At 39.5% G+C, this 17,831-nt stretch overlaps 1 protein-coding gene, 1 long non-coding RNA gene and 1 pseudogene across 2 annotated transcripts in view; 1 reads left to right on the forward strand and 2 right to left on the reverse strand.

Moving 5' to 3' along the window:
* Positions 1–4,177: 4,177 nt before the first annotated feature.
* PTGES3 (prostaglandin E synthase 3) overlaps positions 4,178–17,831 on the reverse strand; it is a gene marked incomplete at its 5' end in the record, with an annotated part of 28,027 nt that continues 14,373 nt past the window's right edge. Inside the window, 7 exon segments of the mRNA XM_014582992.1 lie at positions 4,178–4,504; positions 4,787–4,811; positions 5,696–5,758; positions 12,056–12,145; positions 13,287–13,385; positions 14,508–14,577; positions 14,707–14,820. Of these exon segments, the coding sequence (XP_014438478.1) occupies positions 4,485–4,504; positions 4,787–4,811; positions 5,696–5,758; positions 12,056–12,145; positions 13,287–13,385; positions 14,508–14,577; positions 14,707–14,820 (481 nt within the window). The 3' untranslated portion in view covers positions 4,178–4,484.
* LOC114005533 (uncharacterized) lies at positions 8,965–10,313 on the reverse strand. The gene is made up of 2 exons (XR_003547377.1): positions 10,188–10,313; positions 8,965–9,046 (listed from the first exon to the last, which is right to left on the reverse strand). It is a non-coding gene; the product is annotated as an uncharacterized LOC114005533 (long non-coding RNA).
* Positions 16,908–17,369, forward strand: LOC102483899 (60S ribosomal protein L18a pseudogene; annotated as a pseudogene).

Raw genomic sequence — 17,831 nt, forward strand, 5'->3', positions numbered from 1 at the left:
CGGGCGTGTATGCGTGCATACCCAAGATCCCAAGAGGAGAATGAAGGGATTGTGGCGTGGCCATCTCCCCTGGGGCGATTTCTCGCTTCCTGTCTAGCTGGCAAGCGCACGCGCCCTATGGCAAAAAAAAACAAAAACAAAAACAAACCACCACGGTCTGCCACGTGGGAGTCCAGCACATTAATCACTATGCCCTATGCTGGCCCTGCAAAACTGTAATAAATGATCAACTGTTTCACCTCCGTGAAAAAAGCTACATTTAGGAAATGGACCCAGACGTTGGCATAGTGGCTGGATCCCACATGGCCAGCTGCGTGGTTCAGGTCCTGTACCCTACGGATTGAAAAACATGCCTTGTGTTTGTGTATGTATGCCCCAAATTCTGAGAGAACGGAGAAGGGATTGTGTGGCTATTTCTCCTGGATGGTGATTTCTTACTTTCCCTTTCTCTCTCTGAGCATCCTATAGGAGAAAAACTAAAAAGCTTAGGAAACTGAATGCAGACACTCCTCAGTTAACTGAGTTAAATTCCTACAACTAGGTTAAGTGAATAGGTTGATAAACAAGGAGCTTAAAGGCAGTGTGTTGTGGTGTCATAGAGTACATATTTTTGATGACTACTACACTAGAAATGTCAACCTATCCATACAAAAAGCATACACTAAGACCAACACATGGTGTGGTGGCTGGGGTGTTGGACTCCCAACATGGTCGACTGTGGTTTGAGTCCTGGGCATAGCTTTCTTTCTCACTTTTCCTCTCTGGTGAGCACATGAACCCTATAGCAAATTAACAAATATTAAACAAAAAAAAAAAACCAACAAAAAAACCCCATACACTAGATAGGTGCCAGAAAGCAACAGGACACATCACAATATAAATCTGGCATAATTGTTTATTCTGAATACTACGAATGCACAATAAAGTACAAATTTATGAAAGAAACATGTAGCCTTGTGCAACTGCGAACACTTCGTACCAACTACAAGAACAAGACAAAGACTGAAGAAGATACTAAGACTCACAAAGACTGAGAAAAGGGATTGCCTGTGCTGGAGAACTAGGCCTGACTGAGTGGTCCTTAAAACAGGTTAGTGAAGAGTGGCTGTACTCTAGATACAACTGAGACTCAAAATGGACAAAAAAAATGTTGATGCTTCTTTGACACCCTTCCCAGGAACCAAGTCGTCTTATGGTAATATTACAGGTCACCTACAAATACTTCCCTTGAAGTTTGATCATTCTGCTTTCAGAAGGAAATGTTACAAGCTCCACAGGAATCAGGTACCGTGCACAAGGCTTGATACCTGATTGAACAATAAAGGTTGATGAAATCCTGTTTAAGTGTTCAAACACTAAGTTTCAAAAACTGTTGAGAATCTGGGTCAGATGATGGCATTGTGGTAATGCAACCAGGCCCACATGGAAAAATTCTGGATTTGCACTGAGGTCTCCTTGTGTATGTACACCAGCACATGTACATCACCTGTGGTAGATTATGGCATAAAGACCTTGTTGGGGGCTGCCTGTTTCTTTCTCATGGAAGAAATAAAAAATTTAGGCCAACCCCATAACTTAATTAAGAGAGCCACAACCCCACATGGTCATTTGCCATTTGAATTCTGGCCCTGGTGGTTCGAAAAACACCTGGGCATGTTTATGTGGATGCTCCAAATCCTGAGGATGAAAAAGGGAATGTCCTGTGGCAACACATTTGGTAAGTGCTTTTGCCTCAACCCCCATCTCTCTGGCAAGTGTACATGTTCTCTGGCAGCTAAAATTATGGCCAGACAGTGGTGTGGTGGTGAAGGCGCTGGAATCCCGCATGGCTGTTTTTTGAGTCCTGGATTGAGAGGCTTTAAACTCTCACTGGGCACATGTGTGTGTGTGTGTGTGTGTGCGTGTGCACCCCAAATCCCAGGAGAATGGAGAAAAGGATTGTGGCAAGGCAGTTCACCCTGTGGGGGTGATTTCTCACCTTCCCTCTCATTGTCTCTCTGGCAAGTGCATGTACCCCTATGGCAAAAACTTTAGGGGTTGGGGATGGCAGTGTACACCTATAATCCCAATGATTTGAGGAGGCTGAGGCAGAAGGATTGAGAAAATATAAGACTGCCTTTATATATATATATATATATACATACACACACACACATATATAAAGCAGCAGGTGGAGTGGTGGTTAAGTAAGGTGCTGAATTCCCACATGGCCGACCAGTTTTCAAGTCCTGGACCCAGCAGCTTGAAAATCACAGAGCAAGTTTGTATGCCCCAAACCCCAGAATGGAGAAGGGATTGCAGCATGGCCACCCTCTTCTCAGGACGTTGATTTCTCTCTGTGACTCCAGAGTGTGCACATGCCCTATGGCAAAAACTTAAAAACAAATAAAAAAACCCACAAAACTTAATAACTTAGGAGACAGGATAGAATCAGAAACCGACCAAGATAAATTTTTCTTTTATGACAGTGAGTGAGCAAATATGGAAAGGAGATCTTTTTTTTTGAGAGGTTTTTGCTATAGGGTGTGTGTGTGCTTGCCAGAGACAGACACAGACAGAAAGTGAGAAATCATTCCCCACAGGGGGGATGGCCACGCTGCAATCACTTTTTTTCCATTCTCCTCTTGGGATCTTGGGCATGCACGCACATACACCCAGCGTTGAGTTTTAAGCCACTGGGTCCAGGACTTCAACTGCAGTCAACTACATGGGAGTCCAGTGACATAACCATTATGCTAACTGCTGGTCCCAAAAGGAGAGATATTTTTGACAGGGTCTCACCAAGTTGTGCTACTTCTGCCCAGCCTCTCATTTAGCCAGGCACTCTGCTTGTTTTTAGGCCGAGACATCAATCTACCCAGGCCGCCTACAAGTCCTCGGCCACCACACTGTAGCACTCTGCCAACTTGTGCCAAGCTATACTTTTTTAATACCATAGTCTAATTAAGCTAGTGAATCCTTAACTTCCAAAACTGAAGTATATAATCAGTTTTTAAGAGAATAGTTTTCAAACATTTTCCCCCTGAAAATAAGAACTACATTATCAGTTTGGCTGATGTCTTTAGCATGCTCTGGAAAAAGAACACTACATTACAATCTAGAGCTTGGATGGAATTATATTCTTACTAGGGCTAGAAACCAAGTATTTAACACCCAGTTAAATGCTGAATGCTGTTAGTCTAGCACTCCTTAAAATTAAAAGGTTTCTAGTTGTATTTCAGTCACTGAATAGAACTATTACACTAATGGGGGGAAAGGCTTCATCTTTTCCTTCTAAATCTTTAAGTCTTACAAACACGTATTATTGTACTTTTTATCAAGCTTTTTGTCCATTATGTTTCTCCCCCAGCCTAGACTGTGAGCTCCATGAGCACACTAATTACCTGAAAGATAAATTTTTGCATCCCCAGCACTTTGCCTCTGACTGTGACACAGGTCCTGAATAAGCCTATGCTACACCAAATAGACAAACTATAAGGGAATGAAACCTGCCAAAATGCAGAAGCTCAAAGATGTAAGAGGAGGACAACACATTTAGTTTTATTTCAATCAAATCATAACATTTTCTGTTTCAACTGCTGCAAAGTGCATCTACAATTTTCCATTACAGATCCACTTTAAAAGGTTTCCTGTGACATTACAGCAAGCCTCTTTCTTCAGAGGTTTAGTCCCAAATTCTTGCTCAAATAAAAACTCCATTTCAGTAAATGGTAAATACATGAATTACAGTAAACCAGACACTTAAAAGGACAAGAAGTCTTCCAACAGTTTATTAGAAAGAATGTAGACATTTAAAAAAATCCCCACTGTCATGAACATAAATTGAGGTTTTTCAGCCCTAGTATAAGCTGAATCAAAAAAAGAAATAAAAAATCCAATAGTGTATTAACATTTTTTTTTCACTCATTTGCCATACTGACAGTGCAAATACAAATCTGGTCTAAATGTACAGACTCTCAAGCAACAATGTACAGCTTTCTTTGTCCTCCATGCTAAGAGATGTAAAAGCTTAAGGGCCAAACAATACCAAATGTATAGGCTTCAAAAACCATCTAAGTAGGGCATTCGCTAGTTTTAGCTAAGATACATCTGGAAACACTGACAAGTGATCACTTACATACTTACATGTGAAGTAAATCCTATCATGTCAGTATCTATGTTATGAAGTAACGGAGACTTAGGTGAAATGTTTTATTTATCACAACTGCTTTATCAATTGCCTAGGACCTCAACAGCTTCATGAAGTCTGGGAAATGTTCATGCATAAGGTTATTGCCTTAGCTGACTTAAAACTGCCCCATACAATGGTACTTACTTATCAACCCTTAGTGAAGCCTTTTAAAAAACAAACAGGTTGAAAATGGGTTAAAGGAGGCAAATACAGCATCTGCCTTTAGAGCTATCAACTCAGGAATTCTCTCAATTATGAAATCTTGCAGAGAAGTTATTTTTCTTTCTCAAAATCCAGGTGATGACAACATTCTTTACTCCAGATCTGGCATTTCTGAAAGAATTTAAAAAACATTAGTATGAAGTAGGAAAATCTATCAGTTTCAAAAGTCTGATAGGAAAAGCAGTAAAAAATATAATGAAATAGTCTCTAGTGAATTAATTGGTTGTCTTACTATCTCAAGTCATTTATTTATCTGCTTTGGTTATTCATTTGAGATTATAAAGAAATAATTTTCTTCCAGGAATTATTAAGAGTTAACATCTGTTTTTGAGAGTTTGGTTACTGCTGTGAAACATCACTGTGTAAATGTACTATTTTTACCAAAACACTTACTTTCATCATCACTGTCTTGTGAATCCTGCAGAAGGAAAAATAAAAAGTTACCAAGCTTATTAAACATTCCACTGCTAACTGAAAGGTTTACCTTAAAAAGCTGAAGCACTGTATTTTTTACTAAAGTAGAAGTATATAGGTATGTGAAGCCTACATATTTAACTGTTGGACTTAAGACCAGGTCGATCAAAGATGAAAAGACATCCAGGTTGATCAAAGATGAAAAGACATATAGCTGAGGATCTACTTTCTTGTAAAAACTGGTGTGTGACTCTGGTGAAAATTCATCCACCTTCTAAATTCCACCCTAAATTGTCCTCTTCTGTTTTGACATTCTCATTATAGAGACCAATGGACTGATAGAAGACAATAAACTTTAATCTTGACTGTTAAGCTAGTCCAAGAATTTCCCAAATGGCAGTGTTACTCTGTGGTGCCAGGACACCAGAAAGGGGAACGTTGAGAAAAGTAGTCTTTACTCTATCCTCCCCTCCTCTTACGGATTCATAATGTCCATCTGTTTAATTATAGCTTCCAACCAACTTTGCTATAAACCTACTTAACTTGTTTTCTTAAAAATAACCTCTAAATGAATTCTTAGTTGAATAAAATACATAATGTTCTCTATGCAATGATTTTTAAAAAATATCTCGTCCTTTTAGGAATAAGTCCATGGGACACCAGTTCCGTGGAAGATACCCATTCCTCAAAAATGGGAATAACTTAAAAACTGCTTTTCCCTATAACTAAAAAAAAAAACAAACAAACAAACAAAAAAAAACAACCAAACCAAAAAAAAAACCAACAAGTGGCCCAAAAAAAGCGGAATCTTGAATTCATATAAAACAACTTGCAAATACATTATTTCTTACTATTAAAATAAACAGAAAAAAAAATTTATAGACTTACATCATCTGCTCCATCTACTTCTGGTAAATCTACATCCTCATCACCACCCATGTTGTTCATCATCTATTTGAAGTGTAAAAATTAGTTTTACAAATGATGTTAAATTAAACCCTAATTATTAGGTTGCGTACTCCAGAATATACCTTAAGTCTGTCAGAAATATCCATAAATAGAAAAATACAAAATAAACTAAAGCATCTTCCTTTCTGGAGAAGTTTTAGTGAAGATAATAACACAAAATCCTAAAAACTCATAGGGAAGTTAAGACTCCAGGTTTTTCTTGAAGAAAAGTGAAGTTATTAAAATTCATCCAGCACGGTATCTAGGTTATAACAGAGTAATTAAACATCAAAATTCTGAACAGTGGTTAACTGTGGTAGCTAAGGAAAAGAATGTGACTGATTTATAGTTGTAAAGCTCTCTATCTTATTTGTATCTTGGCATATGTACTATAATATTTACCCTTAGGGTTTTAAATACTATAAAGAATCAATATATGATTTAAGATAAAGGTCTTTGGGGGACCAGCAGTTAGTGTAAGGGCTATGTCGCTGGACTCCCATGTAGTCGACCACAGTTCGAGTCCTGGACCCGGTGGCTTAAAACTCATGCTGGGTGCGTGTGCGTGCGTGCCCAAGATCCCAAGAGGAGAATGGACTGGCGTGGCCATCCCCCCTGGGGGGTGATTTCTAGCTTTCTGTCTGTCTGTTTGGCGAGCACATGCACCCTATAGCAAAAACCTCTCAAAAAAAAAAAAAAAAAAAAAAAAAAAAAAAAAAAAAGATAAAGATCTTTGGAATGATTAATTTGTATAAAAGGCTTGACTATGTAGTGAAGGCAATTAACAAGTTAACTCTGAAGTAAACTACTGTAAATAAACATAATCCTTGTAAGAGGTATGTACACTGTCAAAAATACCTTGTCTTGTATCCTTACAAATATACTGGGATTAATAGACTATACTTACATGAAGTACTGATATCTCATCTTTAGTTGTTTATAATTACAGAACAAGTAGAATATTTGGAGAGAGAAATAACCAACCAAAAACTAAACAGCTATTGCTAGATGGGGAAACACTTATCTTCTCCCCATCTTCGAGTTAAAATGTTCTGTAATACTTAAATTTTATAAACTTAAACATATTTATAAAACACGCACATTTTTTTAAAAAAAGATTTTGCCGTAAGGCGTGTGCACTAGTGAAAGAGAGACAGAGGGAAAGCAAGAGATCAACCCCTCCAGGGAGATGGCCATACCACAACCCCTTCTACTCCATTCTCCTCTAGGGATTTTGGGCATACATACACATGCACTCAGTGTAATTTGATTTCCAAGCCACAGGTTTAGAATTAATATTACAGCCAGTCATATGAAACCCTAGAGTGCCTTAATCACCACATCACCTGCTGGCCCCAAAACATGCATACTTTTATAAACCAACATCAAAACTTCTTCAGCCTTAAAAATAAAAGATTATCATTCAGCCTTAAGAAAGGGAATTGTGGGGACCAGCAGGGAGCATAGTGGTTAAGGCGCTGGACACTCCCACATGGCTGACTATGGTTTGAGTCCTGGACCTGGTGGCTTGCTTTCTCACTTCCAACTCTCTCTGTGTCTCTCTCTGGTCAAAATAATGAATGAATAAACAAAATTAAATATATATTAAAAAAAAAAAGAAAAAAGAAATTGTGGGAGAAGCAGGTGGCATAGAGGTTTGAGGTGCTGGACTCCTATATGGCGAACTATGGTCTGAGTCCTTAACCTGGTGGCTCGCTTTTTCACTTCCCTTCTCTCTCTGGCGAATTAAAAGATAATAGATAAATAATTAAAATAAGTAATTTCTTTTTTTTTTTTTGAGAGAGATTTTTGCTATAGGGTGTGTGTGGTCATGAGAGAGACAGAATGTAAGAAATCACCCCCAAGTAGGGGGATGGCCACTCCCTTCTCCTCCATTCTCCTCTCAGGATCTTGGGCATGCACATGTGCTTGGCATGAGTTTTAAGCCACCGGGTCTGGAATTCGAACTGTGGTCGATTAGATGGGAGTCCAGCAAGGTAACCATTACGTATCTGCTGGTCACTAAAATAATTAATTCTTTAAAAAAAAAAAAAAAGAAAAGAAAGAAAGCCACCACGCCTTATGCTACAATGTGAGGGAACCCAGAAGCCATTATACTAAGTAAAATAAACCAGTCACAGGACAAAACTGCTTAAAGATACCTCACTTTAGGAAGTACACAGAAACAGAATGGTAGAATGCTAGTTGCCAAGGGAAGGGAAAATGGGGAGTTACTGTCAACAGGAATAGTTTGAATTATGCAAGATGAGTAAGTTCCACAGACCTGCTATACAGCATTTTTTCTATTGCTAACATTATATAGCGCACTTAAAACTTTGTAACGAGGGTAGATACCAAGTTAAGTGTTCTTACCTGAATAAAAGCACACACATACATATATGAAAGAAAACTAGTAAAATCTCTCAGTATGAGAATTCTAGGCAACCTGGTCTTTGTAATGTGAGTTATGTAGTTTCTTTTCCTCTGAAAGCACTATTAAATACTTCTGTTACATTTCTTTGAGAGGAAAAAATGCTCAAAATGGGCCAAGCACAGTGCTATGCTGAGGATATAAGAAAAACATACATAGTGATGGGGCTAGCAAGTGGCATAGTGATTAAGGCACTGGACTCCCACATGGCCCACCATGATTTGAGTCCTGGAACTGGTGGCTTGAAACTTCACACCAGCTGTGTGTGCACAAAATCTGAACAGGAGAATGGAGAAAAAGGGACTGTGGCATGGCCATCCCTCCAAGGTGGTGGTGGTGATTTCTCACTTTTTCTCTTTACATGTCTCTGCTAAGCTCATGCACCCTATAGCAAAAAACTCTTAAAAACAAAACAAAACACAGAGAGTGAGCAGCAAAACCTGAACATATTCAAAAGCTATCTAGGAGGTAAAACAGAACAAGAAAGCACAGTAAAAAAAAAAATGTTAGGGAATTGTGATGTGAACATTTAGGTAAACACAGTGGCACCAAATAGCACGGTTGGGAATTGCATAAATAAAATCCTCTCTTCCTGTTAATATAAGATGCCAAGTGTCAAAAGCCACATCAAGAGACATGTTAAATAAACAGCTACATGAAGCTGGAAATTTAGCTTCTTTTAACTACTTTTAAAGAAAGGTATCAATAGAAATAAAGTCTAGTTAATATAGAAATATATTGGGGGACAGAGTGTATTTAAAATAACTTACCTCAGAGAAACGATCAAAATTAGACATGTCTTCATCTGAATCGTCTTCCCAGTCTTTCCAATTATTAAAGTCCACACTAAGCCAGTTAAGCTACAGAACAATACAAACATTACCCATGATTAGATTAACTTGCGTTTGGCATGCACCTTAGGACGAATTTTGTGAACTGTGGATTCAAATCCCTTAGTGGGGCATGAATTGGGTGGTCACAAAAGTCATGATGCATTTTTGCATAGGAAAAATACGTCATGACTTTCCCAACCACCTCATAATTAGCACAACAAAAGAATAGACTGAGATATAAAAATTTATAAAATCAAATGCAGTAATGGTAAATAGTTTCATACACTTTCCTTCAGAGACCAGCAGATGGCATAGCAGTTACATCACTAGACTCTCACATGGCTGACTGCGGTTCGAGTCCCAGACCCACTGGCTTCAAAATCAACTGGGTGCGTGTGCCCAAAACCTCACGAGAATAGAGAAGAAGGGAATGTGGTGCCATTTCTGTGTGTGTGTGTGTGTGTGTGATTTTTCAATTTCCCTCCCACTTGTCTCTCTACATCGAGCACACACACCCTAAGACACAAACTGCTTATAAAACAAAACAAAACAAAACAAAACACTCGCACACACAAAAACGGGCTGGCAAGTGGTGGTGGTTAAGGGCACTGGACTCCCACATGGCCAACTGTGGTTCGAGTCCTGGACAAACTATGTCCCCATGGGATATCTGAGTAATTTATAAAGGTTTTTATGCAGTTTCTCTCTTTTTGAGTTTATTGCTATAGGGTGCCTGTGCTTGCCAGAAAGACAGAGACAGACAGAGAGATAGAAAGTGAGAAATCACCCCCTGGGGGGGAAGGCCATGCCACAATCCCTTCTCATTCATTCTCCTTTTGGGATCTTGGGCACACACGCATACGTACCCAGTGTAAACCACCGGGTCAGGGACTCTAACCACGGTTGGCTACATGGGAGTTCAGCGACAGCCATTACACTAACTGCTGGTCCCTATGCAGTCTCTCAAAAGCAAAAGATTCTGTACCTACCAGTGACTGATATTCTGATAGCATTTGGTGTTAAAACTAATAAAAGTCAAAATAGCCAACAGGAGGCTTTGCACTTAGCTACAAAATAAACACATCATATTCCTTATACCATACAAGTGTGTATTTTATTACTTAAAATATAAAATATTAAACATTCAAAACAAAAAATTGAAACCTACCTTCGCCCTTTCTTTTGTTAACCTTGGCCATGACTGTCCAGATTCTCCTTTCCGTAAACAACATAAAATTGATCTATCCGTTCTTTTATGCTTGGAATCCTAAAAACAGAAGCACCATCATACCATATAACTCTCCAGTATTGCTACAGAATACAAAGTAGATTGTCATTTTTCGCCCCTTTTGTTTCCCTACGCTTGCTTTCTCACTTCCAACTCTCTCTGTGTCTCTCTCTGGTCAAAATAATGAATGAATAAACAAAATTAAATATATATTAAAAAAAAAAAGAAAAAAGAAATTGTGGGAGAAGCAGGTGGCATAGAGGTTTGAGGTGCTGGACTCCTATATGGCGAACTATGGTCTGAGTCCTTAACCTGGTGGCTCGCTTTTTCACTTCCCTTCTCTCTCTGGCGAATTAAAAGATAATAGATAAATAATTAAAATAAGTAATTTCTTTTTTTTTTTTTGAGAGAGATTTTTGCTATAGGGTGTGTGTGGTCATGAGAGAGACAGAATGTAAGAAATCACCCCCAAGTAGGGGGATGGCCACTCCCTTCTCCTCCATTCTCCTCTCAGGATCTTGGGCATGCACATGTGCTTGGCATGAGTTTTAAGCCACCGGGTCTGGAATTCGAACTGTGGTCGATTAGATGGGAGTCCAGCAAGGTAACCATTACGTATCTGCTGGTCACTAAAATAATTAATTCTTTAAAAAAAAAAAAAAAGAAAAGAAAGAAAGCCACCACGCCTTATGCTACAATGTGAGGGAACCCAGAAGCCATTATACTAAGTAAAATAAACCAGTCACAGGACAAAACTGCTTAAAGATACCTCACTTTAGGAAGTACACAGAAACAGAATGGTAGAATGCTAGTTGCCAAGGGAAGGGAAAATGGGGAGTTACTGTCAACAGGAATAGTTTGAATTATGCAAGATGAGTAAGTTCCACAGACCTGCTATACAGCATTTTTTCTATTGCTAACATTATATAGCGCACTTAAAACTTTGTAACGAGGGTAGATACCAAGTTAAGTGTTCTTACCTGAATAAAAGCACACACATACATATATGAAAGAAAACTAGTAAAATCTCTCAGTATGAGAATTCTAGGCAACCTGGTCTTTGTAATGTGAGTTATGTAGTTTCTTTTCCTCTGAAAGCACTATTAAATACTTCTGTTACATTTCTTTGAGAGGAAAAAATGCTCAAAATGGGCCAAGCACAGTGCTATGCTGAGGATATAAGAAAAACATACATAGTGATGGGGCTAGCAAGTGGCATAGTGATTAAGGCACTGGACTCCCACATGGCCCACCATGATTTGAGTCCTGGAACTGGTGGCTTGAAACTTCACACCAGCTGTGTGTGCACAAAATCTGAACAGGAGAATGGAGAAAAAGGGACTGTGGCATGGCCATCCCTCCAAGGTGGTGGTGGTGATTTCTCACTTTTTCTCTTTACATGTCTCTGCTAAGCTCATGCACCCTATAGCAAAAAACTCTTAAAAACAAAACAAAACACAGAGAGTGAGCAGCAAAACCTGAACATATTCAAAAGCTATCTAGGAGGTAAAACAGAACAAGAAAGCACAGTAAAAAAAAAAATGTTAGGGAATTGTGATGTGAACATTTAGGTAAACACAGTGGCACCAAATAGCACGGTTGGGAATTGCATAAATAAAATCCTCTCTTCCTGTTAATATAAGATGCCAAGTGTCAAAAGCCACATCAAGAGACATGTTAAATAAACAGCTACATGAAGCTGGAAATTTAGCTTCTTTTAACTACTTTTAAAGAAAGGTATCAATAGAAATAAAGTCTAGTTAATATAGAAATATATTGGGGGACAGAGTGTATTTAAAATAACTTACCTCAGAGAAACGATCAAAATTAGACATGTCTTCATCTGAATCGTCTTCCCAGTCTTTCCAATTATTAAAGTCCACACTAAGCCAGTTAAGCTACAGAACAATACAAACATTACCCATGATTAGATTAACTTGCGTTTGGCATGCACCTTAGGACGAATTTTGTGAACTGTGGATTCAAATCCCTTAGTGGGGCATGAATTGGGTGGTCACAAAAGTCATGATGCATTTTTGCATAGGAAAAATACGTCATGACTTTCCCAACCACCTCATAATTAGCACAACAAAAGAATAGACTGAGATATAAAAATTTATAAAATCAAATGCAGTAATGGTAAATAGTTTCATACACTTTCCTTCAGAGACCAGCAGATGGCATAGCAGTTACATCACTAGACTCTCACATGGCTGACTGCGGTTCGAGTCCCAGACCCACTGGCTTCAAAATCAACTGGGTGCGTGTGCCCAAAACCTCACGAGAATAGAGAAGAAGGGAATGTGGTGCCATTTCTGTGTGTGTGTGTGTGTGTGTGATTTTTCAATTTCCCTCCCACTTGTCTCTCTACATCGAGCACACACACCCTAAGACACAAACTGCTTATAAAACAAAACAAAACAAAACAAAACACTCGCACACACAAAAACGGGCTGGCAAGTGGTGGTGGTTAAGGGCACTGGACTCCCACATGGCCAACTGTGGTTCGAGTCCTGGACAAACTATGTCCCCATGGGATATCTGAGTAATTTATAAAGGTTTTTATGCAGTTTCTCTCTTTTTGAGTTTATTGCTATAGGGTGCCTGTGCTTGCCAGAAAGACAGAGACAGACAGAGAGATAGAAAGTGAGAAATCAACCCCTGGGGGGGAAGGCCATGCCACAATCCCTTCTCATTCATTCTCCTTTTGGGATCTTGGGCACACACGCATACGTACCCAGTGTAAACCACCGGGTCAGGGACTCTAACCACGGTTGGCTACATGGGAGTTCAGCGACAGCCATTACACTAACTGCTGGTCCCTATGCAGTCTCTCAAAAGCAAAAGATTCTGTACCTACCAGTGACTGATATTCTGATAGCATTTGGTGTTAAAACTAATAAAAGTCAAAATAGCCAACAGGAGGCTTTGCACTTAGCTACAAAATAAACACATCATATTCCTTATACCATACAAGTGTGTATTTTATTACTTAAAATATAAAATATTAAACATTCAAAACAAAAAATTGAAACCTACCTTCGCCCTTTCTTTTGTTAACCTTGGCCATGACTGTCCAGATTCTCCTTTCCGTAAACAACATAAAATTGATCTATCCGTTCTTTTATGCTTGGAATCCTAAAAACAGAAGCACCATCATACCATATAACTCTCCAGTATTGCTACAGAATACAAAGTAGATTGTCATTTTTCGCCCCTTTTGTTATTCCCTACATATTTTCCCCCTGAATGTAAAAGAAACATGCCATTGGCAACTGAAAACATAAAATTCTCTGAAAGAAAAACAAAAATGAAAACTTTCTATTTTAACCAGGTTATCAATTTCTTCCCCCTCGTTCAAGGTTAACAGAAGAGAAGGTTTAAAAACCCAACTGGGGGGACCAGCAGTTGGCGTAATGGCTATGTCACTGGACTCCCATGCAGTTGACCATGGTTCGAGTCCCAGACCCAGTGGCTTAAACTCATGCCCGGCACGTGTGTGTGCACGTGCCCAAGATCCTGAGAGGAGAATGGAGAGAAGGTGTTGCGGCGTGGCCATCCCCCCTGGGAGGTGATTTCTCGCTTTCTGTCTCTCTCGTCTTTCTGGCAAGCACACGCGCCCTATAAAAAAACAAAAAAAACAAACAAACAAACACAACAAAACAACAAGGCAAACAAACATTCAACTGAATGGACCAGCAGATGGTGTAATGGTTACATTGATGGACTGCGACATGGCCGACTGCAATATGAGTCCCAGACCTGGTGCCAGGCATGTGTGCCCAATATCCCGAGATGAAAATAGAGCAGAAGGGAGTACAGCGTGGTCATCACCCCATGGGGAGTGATTTCTCCTGTTCTGTCTCTCTGGCAGCACATGTGCCCTATAGCAAAAAAACTCTCAGGGAAAAGAGAAAAAAAAAGATAAAAAAAAAAAAAAAAAAAAACCCAGGAAAAAGAAAACAAACAAACTAAATACGATACAACCACAGAATGGTTTAAAGATTCTATTCTTAAATGATACAAAGCTTCAAGAGTACTGTCCTAGGTCTAAATAGAGATAGCAAGCACATAGAGTATGAAACAAAGTAGTTTAAAGGGTAATATTGTAAAATACAAATATACCTAGTTAGCCTCAGAACTGTGAAAAAGCAAAAACAAAATTTATAGCTTACTGCAAAAAAAAAAAACACCACCTACTTAAAAGTATGTTAATTTCCTCATAATTTAAATTGGGATTAAAGTATCAAGACTACTTACATTTGGATCAATACAGTGGAAAAGATCAATTTCATTTAAATGTTTAAAATTATCACTTCCTCCAAGACAACTGTATTTAAAAAAAGAGAAAAAAGAAATAAACTTCTTCAAAGAGGTAAAGACTAGTAATAACTTCAGTGAAAAAAAAAAAAAAAGGCAAAACAAGCAAGCTAAAATTATTCAAGTTGTGACAATTTACCTGAATGTAAGTTTGGATTTTTCAAAATTTACATTAACATCTTTACTGTCTTCAACACAAAATTCAATGAAGACATAGTCCCTTCGATCATACCACTTTGCAGAAGCAGGCTGCCTACAAACAGATAAAATTAAATAAAGTCAGATGGAATTTCATTAACAAAGTTTTTTTTATTTTTTTAACAAAGTTTTTTTTTAAAAAGAATTATTCTGAGGCCAGTGAGTGCCATAGTGGTCAAGGCACTGGACTCCCATACAACCAACTGTGGTTTGAGTCTCAGACCCAGAAACTTGGAACACACCAATCCTGTGTACATGCATGCCCAAAATCCTAGAGGAGAAAGGAGTGTGGCATGACCATCTCCCCTGGGGGCTGGTTTCTTGCTTGCTCTCTGTCTCTTAGTGAGCACGTGTGTCCTATAGCAAAACTCTCTTAAAAAAGTAAATTAAAAAATTTGTATTATTATTTTTAATTTGCTATAGGGCATGTGCACTCACCAGTGAAACAGAGAGAAGGAAAATGAGAAAGCAAGCCATCAGGTCTACAGTCAGCCACGTAGGAATCCAGTACCTTAACCACCACACCATTTGCTGGCCTCAACAATGTATTAACCTCTGGCCTCAACAAAGTATTAACCTCTGATGTTTTATTTTTTAAAAATAATTATTTTACTTAACTTTAATATTATGAGGGAGAGGGGGAGAGAGAGAAAGTGAGAAAGCAAGCTGCCAGTTCTGGGACTCGAACTGCAATTGGCCATTTGGGAGTCCAGCACCCTTAACCACCATGCCACCTGCCAGTCCCCTGAAGTTTCATTTAAAAAAAAATTAATTTTATTTATTAATATTGCCATTTAGAAAATTTGCTATAGGATACACATGCTCACCAGAGAGACAGAGAAAGAAAGAGAGAGGGAAAAATGACAAAAGCAAGGTGCAACGTCCAGAACTCCAATCATGGTTGGCCACGGGTGAGTCCAGTATCTAAACCACCATGCCACCTGTGCGCCACCTCTGAAATTTAGCAAGTCAGTAACTTTTCTTTCTTTCTTTCTTTTCTTTTTCTTTTTTTTTTTAAATTGTCAGAGAGTCTATGTGCTCATCAGGGAAAGATAGAGAGGGAAAGCACACTTCAATGGAGTGTGGTCGCCCTGCAATACCTTCTGTTTCTTCACCCTTCCAGAATTTGGGGCATACACGCACACACACCCTGTTTGTTTCTCTTTCTTTTCAAGATGTTTTTAGTATAGGGCGCATGCGCTCGCCAAAGTGAGAAATCAACCCCCCCAGGGGAGATGGCCATTCCTCAATCCCTTCTCCTCTATTCTCCTCTCGGGATCTTGGGCACGCACACACATGCGCCGGGCGTGAGTTTAAGCCACTGGGTCCAGGACTTGAACTGTGGTCAACTACATTAGAGTCCAGTGATGTAGCCATTATGCCATCTGCTGTCCCACCTTGTGCATTTTTCAAGCCTTCAGGCCCATCAGGTGCTTTAGCAGTTGCATTGCTTGATTCCCACATGGCCAATTGCAGTTTGAGTCTTGGACCAGTGGCTTAAAAATCACACTAGACCCACGAGCGTGCATGACCAAGATCCTAGGGAGGAGTATGGATTGTGGTGAGGTCAAAAGTGTGGGATGGGAGTGGTTACTCACTTTCCCTCTCACTGTTTCTGTTTCTCTCTCTCCAGGGAGCACATAACCCCTACGGCAAAAACCTAAAACGAACAAACAAAATACCCCAAAACATTGGATATAACAGAATTCTATAGCACATAACTTTTCTTTATATGCCCAAAATGACAAAGTTCCATTATCTTTATTTCCCTTTTCATTCAGAATCTCCAGAGTTTGTAAGTGTTCATAAGCAAATACTCCATACCATGGTATATAAAGTATGAAAAATCTGGGGCCAGCAGTTAGCGTAATGGCTATGTTGCTGTACTCCCACGTAGTCAACGGCGGTTCATGTCCCAGACTCGGTGGCTTAAACTCATGCCAGGTGCGTGTGCATGCGTGCCCAAGATCCCAAGAGGAGAATGGAGGAGAAGGGATTGCAGCATGGCCATCCCCCCTGGGGGGTAATTTCTAGCTTTCTATCTCTCTGTCTGGAGAGCGCAATCGCCCTATAGCAAAAAACCTCTATGAAAAAAAAAAAAAAAAAAGTAAGTATGTGGGTGGCAGCAAGAAAGAGAATGCCATGAAGGCCTCGGACACACTTTGAAGATACAAGGTGGTGGGTACTGCTGGCCTACCCCCAAATACAGCACACTGCCCCTCTACTGCAGATCTTCACCCCTAACCACATGGTTGCCAAGTCCTGCTTCTGGTACGTCGTATCTCAGCTAACGACGATGAAGAAGTTGTCAGGGACATTATCTACTGTGGGCAAGTGTTCACTAAGTCCTCACTTATGGTGAAGAACTTGGCATCTAGCTGTGCTACAACTCACACAGAAGCACCCTCCACATGTACCCCAAGTACTGAGACCTAACCACAACTGGTGCTATCACCCAGTGCTACCACCCAGTGCTACTGAGACATGGGTAACCAGCACTGCATCCACACCACTCTATCCAGATCATGAAGGTGGAGATCTTGGCCATCAAGTGTCACCAGCCGGCCAACAAAGCAGTTCTAAGACTCCAAGATCAAGTTCTAAACCCGATGGCTTAAAATGTACACTGGGCACATGTGTGTGCATGCCCAAGATTCCAGGAGGAGAATGGAGAAGGAAAAGCCATATCCTGGGTGGGTATGTGTGTGTGTGTGATATCTCTCACTCCTTCTCATTGTCTCGGTCTCATTGTTGAATGAATGCACCCTAAAGCAAAAGCCGCTACAAAAAAATAAAAAAAATTAAAATTAAATAGCTCTTAAAAAAAAAAAAGGAATATGGTTTCTTTCTTGCTATATACATAGTTGATATATTATAGGATTATCTTCTTTGGGCTCCAGAAGGTTGCTCAGTAATAAAATGTGATGGTCTATGAGGCAATTCCATATGGAAATGCTCTTGGTCCAGAGACATCCCTGAGTACACTGTGCCTGCAGTCCAGTGCTGATTGGTGAAAGCTAGGAGTAGATCAGGACTCTGCTGATAATGATGTCTCTCTGTTGTGCA

The sequence above is a fragment of the Tupaia chinensis genome, unplaced genomic scaffold, assembly GCF_000334495.1.
Source record: "Tupaia chinensis unplaced genomic scaffold, TupChi_1.0 Scaffold143970_1, whole genome shotgun sequence".
Taxonomy (NCBI): Eukaryota; Metazoa; Chordata; class Mammalia; order Scandentia; family Tupaiidae; genus Tupaia; species Tupaia belangeri.